The 16067-nt window shown below is 34.9% G+C and overlaps 1 protein-coding gene across 1 annotated transcript; it reads left to right on the forward strand.

Annotated features, from left to right (window-relative positions):
- Positions 1-9154: 9154 nt before the first annotated feature.
- Positions 9155-15507, forward strand: TRIADDRAFT_22684 (uncharacterized protein; the record flags this gene model as incomplete). The annotated part of the gene is made up of 29 exons (XM_002110515.1): positions 9155-9231; positions 9487-9573; positions 10073-10174; positions 10283-10340; positions 10513-10598; positions 10889-11018; positions 11125-11211; positions 11346-11441; positions 11566-11637; positions 11715-11813; positions 11925-12017; positions 12109-12165; positions 12270-12398; positions 12484-12674; positions 12773-12812; positions 12884-12954; positions 13046-13148; positions 13235-13351; positions 13443-13545; positions 13648-13724; positions 13906-13977; positions 14076-14142; positions 14261-14325; positions 14417-14501; positions 14615-14689; positions 14826-14911; positions 14997-15079; positions 15163-15253; positions 15376-15507. The coding sequence occupies 29 exons, from the start codon at positions 9155-9157 to the stop codon at positions 15505-15507; spliced, it is 2631 nt and encodes an 876-aa protein (XP_002110551.1).
- Positions 15508-16067: the final 560 nt, after the last annotated feature.

A 16067-nucleotide genomic window follows, 5' to 3' on the forward strand; every position in this document is an offset into this window, starting at 1 on the left:
ACCCCCATGATACCAGAGTTCACGTTGGAGTTTTGCTAACCCTGCATTAATTAAAGTTATTACTCTATTAATGAATTCAGTAGCGAAGATCTTATCGATATACTGTAAATAACGATGATTATTTCTAGGAAAGTAAACTGTAAATTCTGATATTTACCGACACTATTAGCCACATGAGATGGAACCTAAACATGCATGGAAAAAGTAGAACATCAGTAAGGAAGATCAATCGAACATGTTATTATTGCATGAGTTGATAACATACATCAAAATTGACGATATTATAATATTCCGGTGGGCTCGTGTTGATGTAAACATCTTGTGGATTATTGGAGGCCATCACTTCTGCCCATGGATCATTAGTAGCAACTAAATGGCTATCCTTTAACCTATCATTAATATTTCCTGTCGTATCCTATCGATTAAACATATTGATAGCTTAAATAAAAGTATTAGAGATTGAAATACTGCCATACCATAGGTACTTATATTACGTTGGTATAACTTCAAAATTATAATGACTTACAGATAAATCGATTAAGGCAACTTCGGTTTCGATATGGGCTGATTGGCTGCGCAAAACTTTAGGTGGTACCTAATTTTTCGATTAAAAATAAAAGTTACTTATGCTCTACTACTAAGAAGTAATTGATTGATTATAACTTTGTTACCGATAAGTTTTGATCATCTGGTGGAGCAGTGCCTCGCAATTGAACAGGAGCAACGCTTTGCAATTCAGGAGGAACAGAGGTTTGTAACTCAGGAGGAGCTGACGGTTGTCTGGTTAACGTTCTGATAATATCATCATTGATATATTTCGCCTACACATACATGGACAATATACTCTTATTAATTCATTCTTGAAAGAGCTGCATTGCTTACAATACAAATTGGCAAATTTTGTACCTGAGATTCCAGCTCATTAACATCTTTGTTCTTAGACATATTACTAACACATAGAAATTGCGAGAAGATGAAAAAGTATAGTTAAAGATAGGTACGAATAGAACATATAAAAATAAGGACTACAGGGCCTACTTTGGAATTTCACCATCGACTGCTTGCTGAGCGCTTGCTCTAGCTTGTTTGGTAGTTCTTTTATAACACAATTCAAAAGCTTGACCAAGTGTTACCACCAAACAGTCAGCAACGTCATTTTCACAGGAGAAGACGTAGCAGCCTTGATTAATTGAAATATGTCAATTTTATTTGTCTCGAAGTAATTTCCAATCATTCTTTATTTAATCTTATGGCTTGAACACAAATAATAAAAGATTGTTCAGAAATGAGCGTTCAAGTCTAAACTTACATCTTTTGTCTGCAGATTCTTTAGCGACATAGGCTAAAAACTGAGATTGTTCCTATCATTGTATATAGAAATTTTGGTCAGTGTTATCAGGAAATATTGTGATAAACTTGAATAAAAAAATATGAGACATATATCAAATTCAAACCTTTTCACCGCAAGCAACGTAGGAAATGCCTTTGACGCTGTGATTGAAAATACTCTGATACATGAAATTATAATTAATACATGTGTATAAATGTTATAAAATAGTCGCTTAGCATCTATTGCTCAATACGAGTATAGTATAAAACTTGATCATCATTAGGAATACTGCATCATAATATACTAATGGCATACCTCGTTTAACTTGATATCATAAGTAATCACTTGAGTTACAGTCACGGCTACACCAACTTCATGACCAACAAATGAATTTTTAGCATAAGCTAAGAAAATGAAGATCAAATATGATTGATGTTAAGTAATCCAAGTAACGATATATAAGATCCTATTTAATTTGTCAATCCACTTTAGCAATAGGCACAATCAATTGATTGTAATCGTGATTACCGCCGAGAAACTTTGCTGCTTGCTTGCTCATCTAAATTGAAATATAATATAAAGGAATATTCGAGATGAAAACTATGAAGACGTCTATGGTTAAGGCTGTAGCTATTCATTTTTCAGCGTTATATTCGACTGCTTAGTACTAGAGAAGGTGCGCCTATATAATTATTGATTTGTTGAGGTTGTCAGTACCTTTCGTTTTTTCATATCCTTGTACGGGCCACATTTTGTTTCTATCGCGCATTTTGAAATGGCATCACTATATACGAACATTAAGGTTAAATTGAAACATGGATCAATTTATAAGCACTTTTCTTTCTTTAAAAAAGTCCCGAATTACTTTTGACAAATTTAATGATTCAAGATTGATACATCGGCGGCATTAAAATAATAATTGTGAGCACTGAGCAGTGATGGATTAAAAATTGAGCGACTCCCGTAGCTATAAGAAGTAATCGATTCATCTTGTAGAATACATGTGCTGTATATCAGAGGAATTGGGTTTAGTTTTATTCTAACCGAATCCTGTTTATCAATCTACACACTTGTACAATATCCACGTCTAAATATTATTTTCCAAGGATAACTATATCATTACATAGAAATTGGGTACTCGTAAAACTATCATGGACTAATATGCGAATGCTAATCTCGAAATCTTGTGAAATTAGTCAAGACTTGAGACGCATGGCTTTGGCAGCTCTAGCTAGCGTGGAATTCCAACAGTGATCCATATATACTGCATTTGTCAGTACATCCCCCAATTTGGCTTCTCACTTTTGCTCTCTATATGATCGTTCTATATGTAAAACTCATTTTGTAGTTGGTCATCTCCTCGGATTGACCATTCCCATATTTGATCGATAACCGAATCTGCCAGGATACTAGATATCGTAGTATCCGTCTATCACTGATTTTTCTCTTCATTTTTATCTCCAAAAGTAATTTTGTGATATTATTCAAGGCGCATGGCTTTGGCAGCTAGAACTATATCGATACGAGATATTTTAAATATTACTCCAGTAACAACTTTAAAGGAAACTTTTTTTCTCATTTTTATGTCTATTACTTTTGTTTCAACTATCAATGCTGCAAAAGGGGATATCACATGTTAATAGCGCCATTGAGCTTGATATATTAAGTTTACTGTATGTGTAGTAAGTAATTTAAAAAGAAAACTACTGTATCTACGGTACAAGTATAATGCAGAAGATAGGTGATTGTTGGCGAGAGGCAAGCCATGAACTGTCGTCGATATGTTAGATATAGTTGGTAGTTTGCGGGTAAGCCTATCAGACTAGAGTTATCGTTCCTATCACCGTTAGAAAATTGATTATGTCGATGCCGACAGTTTTGATTTGTACCGGCAGCAATTCATTCAATGGTGAAATTCCGTAGAACTGTTGATTACAGTAAGCCAAATTATCATCAGTCCTGAAATTATCGGGAAAGAACATCCAAGACAAGTGACCTAGTGGTTTAGATATTTAAATTCAATCCTGTCGCTATAACATAGAAGATGTATAATAGTAGTGTGGATGTGGATATTCATAATTTGACCTATTTCGCAAATAGTCAATGGCAACAGTTATCACGAATTTGCTGTCAAAGATATTGTTGCTAAGCAAGTGGCTAACAGATTTTTTTTTTTGTAACAGATCAATATGCCAATTATGGATTAAGGGATTAGTAGAAAAAGATGCAAAAATATGTTTTAACATATGTGTTCCTTTATTAAGATAGCTAACAGTGCCCTTTTAAAAGTGTGGATTGTTTATGTTGGCATACAATAATTTGATTGATTTTAACATTGGACCTCTTATGTCATTCTATAAAAAAAAAATAATAATTTGACGACATTCAGCAATGAGCATAAGTAAAAACATTGTCGCTGTTGGATCGATATCATGAAGCGATGGCGATCAAACCATTGCGGTATTTCGATCTTTTTGATTCATTTACATACGACGATGATGAACACTTCTACTGCCATTTAGTTTGTCTTTTCATTCTTTTACCTTCAATTAATTACATTTTGCATAGTTACAGTAAGCGTTATAGTTGGTAGAAGAACCAGGTGTGGAAAAAATAGAATGGCTATCTTGGACAGTACTGCATTGTCCGATTGAATACGTTCATATAGGGTAAAGCAATGGAGTAGATTTGTGAATCATCGCTAGCGGATTACATGGAAATTAATCACAGATGAACAACGATGACATAAGAATGATGACATCAAGTCGTTGATTATTTTTTTGTTACTTACAGTATCTAAGGAAGTTTTAAATGAGAAGTATCCATCGTCTTGCAATAGTAACTATTACACATCAGGATCAGTTCAAGAAAATTATTTACAATTCAAATACTTTCCTCATTTCATCATATAATTGTATCTACTATGCGAGTATGTCAATAAAACTCAATTCCGTTTCTAGTGTTTAGATGGTCAATAAAATAAAACATTGGCAATCTTTTTTAATGGATGATTTATCTTATTGATTGTTCATCTATTTGGACGAAATTGTGATGAGAATTCACATGGGGATTTAGGTGCAGTAAAAAAATTCAAATTTCAAATTTCATACGTAGTACAACATGCTGCTTGGATCTTGTAAAAATTTAAACAGCATCACTTTTAGTCTTAGCATTTATAAAGTGTATCTAGGGTGAAAGCAATGGGACTGGATAAAAAAAAGATAGGGTGGTGATAATTTTACCCGTATAGGATTTCATGATATACAGTAAATCTTGTATACTTGCACTTACCGAATAATTTCCGTGCGAAGTTCGTCTGTACAGGTTCGTATAGAACTGATGATCGGAATGCATCCAATGTACTAGAAAAGATCAAATTTAAGATAGAATGATTAAGTGGATGATCTTCTTATAGTATTTTAAAATGGCTTCATCCGCTTGCATAAAATTGTAGGTTAGTGAAAACAAAAATTAAGGTTAAATGGAAGACATGATTGTACTTGTAGAAAATCACTAGCATGGATTACGTTGAAGGCCAAACTTAGTAAATTGAACAATTTAAGATTGCATTTCAATCCATATGTAATCGAGAATGATTCATATCTAGTCGATCATGTTCAAGGTAGAATAAAATTGATCATTGGATAGGAATCTTATGACTAGATTTACCAGAAGGATTAAAAGTTATGTACTGTAGATCAGTTCATTACAGTATAATTATTCAAACGATTTTGTCGTGTAGAACTTGAAGTACGACACGTATAAGGCAATCCATCATGAAGGTGTACTTGATTTTAACGCTTTGTAACTTACTGGAAAGGATATGAAAAATTTGCTACTGCAGTTGGATATTATCCAATGGATTTATTCGCCCATTCAACATGAAGTAGAACTACTGTACTTTGCAAGTCGATTGCCTAGATGGCTTTTTATCAGGCTTGGGCAATATCCAAGAGTAGAGTGCACACATCAAGGAAAAAGGAATATCAAAGGTGTCCACTAGCGATACCCTATCACAGAGTCCATGACTCCCTGCAATAGAGCTATGAACTAAGATTACTCATCTCATCTAGAGTAGGTATGACTCTATTACAAAATTAAGAGACATGGAGCTACTGCCATGTTGTCTTGACAATTTTCCAGGTCTATTCTACTCATGCTTGCTACTCTTGCGAAACATGCATGGTGGACAAGCGATGAGATGATGAATCATGAATTTATCAATCCAAATCGAACCCATTAACTATAAATCCCTCTTCTATTCATAAACCCCATCCAACATGATCATCTTGTCCATCATCAATCAGTTCGATTATCCCTTGGATGATATCTAGACTGCTATTTCTCCTTTCAACTGGCTCAATTCTTTCCGTCCTCCTCCCCCCTAATTTTTTGCTTGCGCTCTTGTTGTTATTGTTGGATGATGCGTGTAAAATTCAACTTGATCATCATCTTTTGCACCCTTCAAAATGGAGATCCAATAGCAATCAAGAAGTATCGATAATTAACACTTACTTTAGATGTATAACAAGCTCCACCACCATCTTCGAAGACACTAGATGGATGGATCCAACGGTAAGCTTTGCCTTTTTTACGATGTTCTCGACGGCCATTCATCTTGAATTTGCATGCCTAGTAGGCTAGCGGCAGCTTATTTAAGACGCGTCCAGTATGGTGTCCGGCTGAGCACCTGGTGGTCATCATCGTCACAAATTGACTCACAATTGCACGTCACTCCACCTAAAGGTCATCTTCAGCAGTACATGACGTCATCGTGGTGATGACGTCATGTACTGCAGCACCAGTGCTAGCACTAGAAACACTATGGGAAACAATCATGTCCATGCCACATCATAGGGTAGTGTCCGGTTTTAGTCATACGGTACAGTGTAAACGAGGAGAAAAATAGTCGATACGCTTTATTAAGTGTTTAGCAGTTGATAAAAATGGCCATGATCGCTAGAAATGAGCTATCAGAAGGCAGAGTAGTATTAGGTAGAAATGTTGATGCAGTAAACTAAGCTAGGCAGTAGCATTGGTTAAAAATATCCAAGTAGTATAGCATTATAACAGGGATGCTTAATTAATAAGAGAAATTCCTTAAAAATGGAATGGAGCTGGCAGGACGTAGCTGCATTTGGTAAAAATGTCCTAGCAGCAAAGCATAAGCGACGATTACAACATGATGGACTATTGAAAATTGCTATACTAATCCTTTACAGCGATACTCCTCCAATGCCGACAACGATTGTTTTGACTAAATGAAATGACTAGTCTACAGACTACAGCATGTACCATTTGTACATTGCTCAGTGCTTCAGAAATTAAGCCCCCAATCCTTTTGAGACAGTAATAGGGTAGAAAGTCTGACCAGCAACAATAAAAATAGAGCTCAGCTGTCAGCAATGAATAGCTTTGAGGCTATTTTCCACCAGGTCGAATTGGAGACTACTTTGCACAGCAAATTGATTGGAGCTGAGTCTTTCAATTTGTCGCTAAGCTTTATAGTAGAGCAACGATTCAAAACCAAGATAAAAACAAATATGATAGTGCCGCCGGCAGTGCTCAGTAGGCTGGTAAAATCCCCGAGTGGCCATGACTCATACATTGTTATTATTATTATAATAATAATACATTATTTTGTCACACATTTATAAAAAGCAAGTTAGTAAGCATGAATGAATCATCCTTTAACCGCTAGAAGAAATGGGCTGCAGTCTACAAGAGATGCTCAATCATGCTGTAGACTATGCCATGGACTTGTCCATTACTTGCAAAGTAATCGGCAAGTCTATGACAGTCACTGTAGAAGTATACGGTAGAAACGTACTGGAGAAGCATTGCAGATGATGACCGATTCTTCAGAATCAAATTTCTTTCCTGGGCATTTTTTCATCGCTACGGTGCATACAGTCAGCGACTACTAAGGAAAGAAATTGGATCAGTCCCTGATCTAGCAGAGGCAAGAGGATCATTGTTGATCTAGGGACTTTGAAGTTTTCCCTCTTTTTAAGAAGCCTCTGATTGATTCTGGCTTGCTTTAGGTCAGCAAGCTGCCTAGTAGCCACGTACTGGAGAGCCATTGCAGATGATGACAGAATCTTTAGAATAAGATTTCTTTCTGGCATTTCGCCGCAGTGCATGCCATCTTTCATCGCTACGGTGCATGACACATACTGCCATACAATCAGCGACTACTAAAGAAAGAAATTGGATCAGTCCCTGATCTAATCGAGGCAAGGAGATCATTGTTGATCCAAGGACTTTTTCAGTTTTCCCACTTATGAACAAGCCCATGATTCATTCTGGCTTACTTAGGTCAGCCAGCTGCAAAGTAGAAACGTGCAGTACTGGAGTAGCATTGCAGATGCTTACAGATTCCTCTGGATATATCACCAGAAATTTGATCAGTCCTTGATCTAATAGAGGCAGGGAGATCAATGCTGATCCAGGGACTTTAGGTCATCTAGCTACAAAGTAGAAACGTACTGTATTGGAGAAGCATTGCAGATGATGACAGATTCTTCAGAATAGAATTTCTTTTCTGGATATTTGATTAGTCCCTGATCTAATCGAGGCAGGAAGATCATAGTTGATCCAAGGACTTTGTCAGTTTTCCCACTTATTAACAAGCCCGTGATTGATTCTGGCTTACTTTAGATCAGCCAGCTGCAAAGCAGAGACTTGCAGTACTGGAGAAGCATTGCAGATGCTTACAGATTCCTCTGGACATATCATCAGAAATTTGATCAGTCCTTGATCTAATCGAGGCAGGGAGATCATTGTTGATCCAGGGACTTTAGGTCATCAAGCTGCAAAGTAGAAACGTACTGTATTGGAGAAGCATTGCAGATGATGACAGATTCTTCAGAATAGAATTTCTTTTCTGGAATTTGATCAGTCGCTGATCTAATCGAGGCAGGGATTGTTGATTCAGGGACTTTGCTAGTTTTCCCTCTTATTAAGAAGCCCGTGATTGATTCTGGCTTACTTAAGGTCAGCCAGCTGCAAAGTAGAAACGTACTGGAGAAGCATTGCAGATGATGACAGATTCTTCAGAATACAATTTCTTTTCTGGAATTTGATCAGTCGCTTGATCCAATCGAGGCAGGGATTGTTGATCCAGGGACTTTGCTAGTTTTCCCTCTTATTAAGAAGCCCGTGATTGATTCTGGCTTACTTTAGGTCAGCCAGCTGCAAAGCAGAAACGTAATGGAGAAGCATTGCAGATGATAGCAGATTCTTCACAACACAATTTCTTTTCTGGACATTTAATCAGTCCCTGATCTAATCGAGGCAGGGAGGTCATTATTGGTCAAGGGACTTTGCCAGTTTTCCCTCTTGGAAGCCCTTTAATTGATTGTAGATTAGGGTTAGACTGCTATAAACTTGCATGCAAGCAGCTCGCCATTTTATTTATTTACAACTGCCTTGCTCGAGGGTAGAATATAGGATAGTGTAGCATACGCTCCAATCAAGTCAGTCAAACCGAAGTCTAATTGAATAATTACTTGCTGTCGCTTGACAGGAATATCAGTCTACTATAGAGTGTATCATGGGCTACTACTCAACTCAGTCAAATAGCTTTTAATGGTAGGACGATGTTTTGGACATACTGCGATTGCCGAGAGTGGGGTCATTTGTCAAATCTTGCAAATACAGTATACTGCTCCATCCACTCCATCGGAGTAGAGTCAAAATCTGTTGAAATTCTACGAAATTCGCTGACAGCCTAGCATTGCATCATACGTGGCAAGAGAAATGGCCACCAGCAACTTATCCTCCTCCTTCTTGCCTTCAATGGCGTAATTGGAATACACAGTCATGGCTGCTTCTGATCTACTCGATAAGTTTAACTATGTCTACAGCTGCGATCTAGATACTTATGTCTATATTAAAATGTAAGTAAATGGATAGGAAAGTAAGTCGTTATTCTGCCCTAAGAGTTGTTGCATGAAGCAATGCATTCGTTCTACTGGATAGAGATTCTGTCTGTCGAGACAAGATGTCTCTCTCCAATAACCAATAAATATGCTTGATTGACTACACTAAATCATTCTCTACCAAGTCGATGTAAATAATAAGGAATGAATACGATGATAGACATGAGAATGTAAAGGAGAAAAATCTAATCATATCTTGATCCAAATATGTAGAGGAACTTTAGAAGGGAAACGAGATCGAAAGTGTTTAAAAGCTCTTGTTGACGATCCAGTCTTAAAATTTTCAGGTCTTTATGAAAGGTAAGTCAAATATAAAATCACAACCTAGTGCAATCAATGAATAATCAGTCTAGGTTATAAATGAGTTAGCTTTACCCTTGATGAGAAGATATACCGATCAATATGCGACTATCATTAGAACGTTGTGAAATTATATCACCATTGTAATAATAACAACTGCAATAGCAACAAGGATAATCGATGCAGTGGTTTGACAGATAGAACGTACAATGACTGCTCTTCTTCCTCATATCAATCTACAGTAATCGTTTTATACTATCAATATCCCAGCAGTGGACAATGATGTTGCTAGGCTAATTGAGGATAGATAAACGTACAAGTACATTTTCCAAAATCAGACCATTTCTAGACGTATACTCGCTACCATCGATTCGTAGTACATTAATGCTATCGCCTCCATACAGTACGAGGAATGTAGGAAAGATTCTCATCCGTCATCCTACAGTATTGTATTGTGCCTCCAGATTAAACTTGAAATCTTGACTATGATTCCATATAGTGAGAAAGCAGATCTATTTGTATCATGCAAAGTCTATGACAACAACGTTGAATTAACACTGCCAACAAGAACATCTTACAAACCTTTTAGCAGAAGATGGAAGTAAGTTTATTTGCTATAGCTGGTATCCAAATTGCTAATTTTGCATATACAAATTGACTGGATACATGACTACATATTGATTCTAATACTGTACGTGTAATTTCTTAGTTGGAATGAATGGATTAAATTACCTATCAAGTATAGCGATTTGCCAAGGAATGCCCAGGTACAGTAATCTTATTCTCGATACTAAAGCCTTTCTACGGTATCTGAATGGTTGTCATATTTGCTTAATCTATTCATTCATCTACAATACAACGACTGATCTACAAGCAGTACTTACTGCTTAACTTGAAAAACAATCCATTTGATTGCATTACTTTACACCTTTATGATAGATTGCTATTACCATTTGGGATATTTACGGGTCAAAGAAAGCTATACCTGTTGGCGCAACAACGGTATCACTATTTGGCAAGAACGGGTAATTTCAAAAATAGACAGAATGCAATTGTACTATACTTTTCTGCGATAGGTTTCAATCAAAGTAATCCTTCAACTTACACTCACGTACACGTATATGCAATTTTCTTTACTTATTGTATCTAAATACCTACCTTGATTAAGAGTATACTAATCATAATACTTGCCAGCATTATGCTAGTTATTAATCTGCTTTAACCGAATTAATTAATACTACAAAACTACTGATTGCTGTAGTGTCATGTAAGCTAACTAAATATGGATATACTCGTATCATTGTTTCTACCACAGAATTTTCCGACGCGGAATACATGATTTTAAAGTGTGGCCTGATGTTGAGGCTGATGGGAAGGTTAATACTACTACCCCAGGTAAAATGTCCGATGACTGCTCTCAGAAACAAATGATGCGATTAAGCAAGGTAAACTACTACTTTAGACAGGAGTAATTGAACGTAAAATCGCTCTAGACATTTCGTTATAACTTGGCGTCACTACTATCTCGTCACCTACCTACTCTAATTTTAGCTAAGCAAAAAACACCGTAAAGGCCGAATGAAAGAAGTCGATTGGCTTGATAGGCTTGCTTTTAGAGAAATTGAGCAAATTAATGAGGTTATGACCGTTCTTATCATTATGAACTTCAATTAGCTCGTTGTGTCGTTTGAGAATAATAACCAATAAAATAAGTCTTCTTATGAGCGCTATTGGTTTGTCAGTTATATGTGGCCATTTTTGATATTAATTAGAAAGAAAAAAGAGATTCTAACATGATGTTTTTAATGGTGGAATTTCCACGGATACATCGTGAAAATGACGATTATTGCATTGTATACTTTGAAAAGGTAGGTTATGATAGCTAGTTGTAAGTTCTATTGCTAATTCATTAGAATAAAATGCAAGTACGTTTACTATGTCACACTGTACCACAGACTTGATTGTATCCTTAACTCAATTATTTGTGGACAGGATGCAACTTCTGAAGATGTTGTTAAGCCATTAAATGATATTATTGTTTTACCGGATCCAGAATTGGAATGTGTAAGGAATAACAGATATTTCCATTTCATTTTTCCCATCTGTCTAAAGCTTTGCAATTTTTGCGTAATCCTCGTTAGAGTAATTTAGCTGAGATGAAGCACCATAAATTGATGCGAGCCCTAAGGACAGGAACACGCGAGCTTAAACCCAATGCGGAAATTAGAGACTTACTGAATGTAGACAATCTAGATTATCTTAAATTGTCTCATTTACTTGGAATGTTTAGCAAGGATTTGTATTGCAATGTTTTCACTAAACTATCTTATTTGAACTCCTGGCATAAACAGATAATTATGAATTATCCGCCTACAAAGTTTTTAACGGCTGACGAAGAAGATTTAATCTGGAGATTTCGTTTCTATTTATCCAGTTATAAAAAAGTTTGTCCTAAAAAATTGATGTAATTATCTCGATGTCGTTTTAGTCATTTATTGACTTACGCTATCAAACTATATCCGTACGTGTACGTAGGCTCTTCCTAAATTTTTAAGATGTGTGAAGTGGGATACACCTCAAGAAGCTAAGCAGGTTCACATCTAACTTGCATTGATGCAAAACAAATTACTGTACTACTGAGTTATCGTAGCTACTCTCAGTACTTTAAAATATGAATGATTGTCGCTGTTACATAGGCATTAGAATTGTTGGAAAAGTGGTCACCAATGGATTTTGATGATGCGTTGGAATTACTTTCGACAAATTATAAACATGAAAAAGTACGTGGTTATGCTGTAGCTAGATTATGGAAAGCCGATGACGAGGTAATTATATAAATCGCGGCATTTTGCTGTATAGGATAGACTTGTTAACATATTTGCTTTGTCTAATTGCTAAAATATTCTTTAGCACTTGCTGCTATACCTTTTACAATTAGTGCAAGCATTAAAGTATGAAAATCTGGATAGCATTATCTGTAAATATCAGAAACTTTACATTGACGATCTTTCGGAGCCAATGTCAAGAACGGTCATTGATACAATAATTACTAATAAACAAGAATTTACTCAAGGAAAGGAGTCCGGTAATATTTCAATTTCGTTGTTATTGATATTTTAGATAGTCACAAATAAATGATTATAAAATACATTTATAACGTTATAGTTGAAGATTTGCTAAAGCAGCAGTCAAAGGATAGCTCTTCGCTGTCAATAGAAGAAGAAGAGGATGAAGAATTGGTAAGATTTTAATCCCTCGGTTGTAAAAGTTAACTCTTTTTAAGTAAAATTTTCCTTTCACCTTTACCTAGGCTCAGGATCTATCGTCCTTTCTTATATATAGAGCGTGCAAAAATGATACTTTAGCAAACTACTTTTATTGGTATAATTTTAGTGTAGCCATTAATATTCAAAATTTGAGCTTTAACACGATACAGAATAGTAATAAAAATACTTTACATCACAAAAATTAGGTACTTACATGTGGAATGCGAAGATCCTAATTTAAAAAAATCTGATAAGATTGCTATCATGTACAAAGCAGTCATGAAGATGTTTATGAATCGTTTAAATAATGTAAGTTGTAGTTTTATCGCAATTGCCATCAATTATAATCATGCATGTGCTTTGTAAAAAAAATCGGATCTATTATCTTTCTTTAGGGAGGTTACAAATATAAAATGCGTGCTAGAATGATGCACAGGCAGCAAAAATTCATCGATAAATTACTAGTTTTGATGTCCACCGTTGTTTCACAAGGTGGCAATCGAAAGAAAAAGGTTATCAAGGCCATGACATTTAGTAATTAAATGTAATCAATCCCTAACTGGATTAAATTTGTTAATACTAATCCTTCTGATCTTCTTGTAGATTGAACGATTGCGTATCCACATAAAATCGATGGAGTTTACTACTTTCGACCCGCTACAGTTTCCTTTAGATCCCAATGTACATATAAATGGAATTATTGCGGGTACACTATTGTAGATACTTTTATTCATGGCACTCGATAAAATAAGAAGTAACAAGTGAACAGTGAATATAATATTTGATATAAAATAATTTCTTTTCACAGATAAAGCATCGCTATTTAAGAGTAATCTTATGCCTGGTCGATTACCTTTCAAGACAGTAGATGATCATATTTACGTTGTAATGTTTATTTTAAGTTTAACTTCTCATGTGAATATTATTGTATAGTTATAGCAGTATTTTTGGCTATTTTATAGTCAATAGATGTCGATGTTAATTGACAGGGTCAAAAATTTATCACCTTAATATTGTACATGATTTGTAATTCATTATAATATTTCTTCCTTTTATTAAATCTAAGACTATTTTCAAGAATGGTGACGACCTTAGGCAGGATCAGTTGATTTTGCAAATAATCACATTGATGGATAAGGTATTTAATCAGTCAATTTGGATTAATTATAATTATAGATTGTTTTTAATTCAATTGCTAATATTAGTACAACTTATGGCAATAAATTTCGTTTCTAGCTGTTAAGGATGGAAAATTTGGATCTGAAATTAACTCCATATAAAGTTTTAGCAACTAGTACAACGAGTGGCAAGTTCTATTCGATCTAATCCATAATTTTTTTAATTAATAAAATCTTCAAATAATATAGATTGTACAGTACAGTACGTTCAATTGCTCCCGCTAATTGTTATTTCAATGATAGGATTTGTACAGTATATAACTTCCACCGCCGTAGCTGAGGTTTTAGGTGCTGAAGGTAGCATTCAGGTACGGTTAGAATTTATTTTCAATAATTACTAAAGTATTTGTCACTGAATTTATTCTATTGAAACAAATGTTTTATAAATACTACCAACAGAATTTCTTCAGAAAACATAATCCAAGTGAAGGCGCGCCATATAGCATTAATCCAGAAGTTATGGATACTTACGTAAAGAGTTGTGGTATGAGTTTTTGATATCAGTAAATTTAATAATGCTAATGTAATTATCGTACAATATTAGCTGGATTTTAAATTTTTTAAATATTGCCATTTCCATGACTTATGGTTGCTTAGCTGGATATTGCATCATCACGTATTTACTTGGTATTGGTGATAGACATTTGGACAATTTATTATTAACTAAATCAGGTACAACATTGCCAGCATTACAACCTTGTATACCAGAAGTGTTTTCCTTTAGGAAAAAGCTACTTTTGATAGTTAATAGCGTGGTGGTAGTAGCCATGTTGATCCTAACTGAAGTGATTTTTTAATGTCAATCAAGGTAATTTATTCCATATCGATTTTGGATATATCCTTGGTAGAGATCCTAAACCATTCCCCCCTCCAATGAAGCTTAGCAAAGAAATGGTAAGTCTAGAATTATATTGCAAAGGCTGTTAGAGTTTCTATCTCTCCATAATGGTTACATCATTTATGATGATTACAACGAAAGGTGGAAGGTATGGGAGGCCAGTATACAGAACATTACCAGGAATTTAGACAACTCTGCTATACGGCGTTCTTGCATCTTCGAAGGTTTACGACAGCTATGAACTAATTTAAAATTGATTTAATTGTATTTTAGTGACTAAATATTTGATTATCTCTCGTCTCTAAAGATCTGCAAACTTGATCCTAAATTTGTTCTCGCTGATGTTGGATGCAAACGTTCCAGATATTGCTATGGAGCCTGATAAAACTATGAAAAAGGTAAAGTGATAGTAAAGTGTTCCTTTAAAGATTCGTTACTTATCTTTAAGTAGACTTGCTTGAATCTATATGGCTTTTCATCAATAGTAAGTTGATATCTTGATTTCATTTTGATACCTTAGGTTCAAGATAAATTTGTTTTAGATCTATCAGATGAAGAAGCTGTAAAACATATTCAATCATTAATTGATGAAAGTGTCACAGCATTATTTCCAGTTGTAGTAGAACACATCCATAAGGTTGCCCAGGTATAGTAGTAGTCTAAATTCTTGGAAAATTTTTTATATTAGCAGTAATACGTATTACAGTTGTATTCATAATCGTTTAATTTATTCATTGTAGTATTGGCGAAAATAAACATCCTATCGAGATGGCTAAAAAGGAATCGATATTACAAAACTGAATTAATTAGATATGAGCTGAGAGTTTTGCTATAACTTTCTGAAAGGCTACATCAAAGAATGAATATGCAGTCCTAGTATTGGATTTAATGGAATGCTTAAGAAAACTGTGTATCGAATAACTTACAACAATATATATGAATTATCAGCTAGTAACCATTTTTGATACCTTTCAACTTTGTTTACTGTAGATTCAGTATTTGCATCAAAGTCTGTACGTAATCCTAAAGTATTATTGCTATTTCACCTCCTAAAAAATAAAATTAGTTGTTAGGGTGGAATCCGATAAAGCCCTGATTACCATGTTGAATTTTATACAGTGTTGTTTATTGATAGATTAGCTGTTTACTCTAAATTGCAAAATCATAGATTAAAATTAATCTAATAGCTGCTGATGCCTTAGCGAGGAGACG

The sequence above is a fragment of the Trichoplax adhaerens genome, genomic scaffold (assembly GCF_000150275.1).
Source record: "Trichoplax adhaerens TRIADscaffold_3 genomic scaffold, whole genome shotgun sequence".
Taxonomy (NCBI): Eukaryota; Metazoa; Placozoa; class Uniplacotomia; order Trichoplacea; family Trichoplacidae; genus Trichoplax; species Trichoplax adhaerens.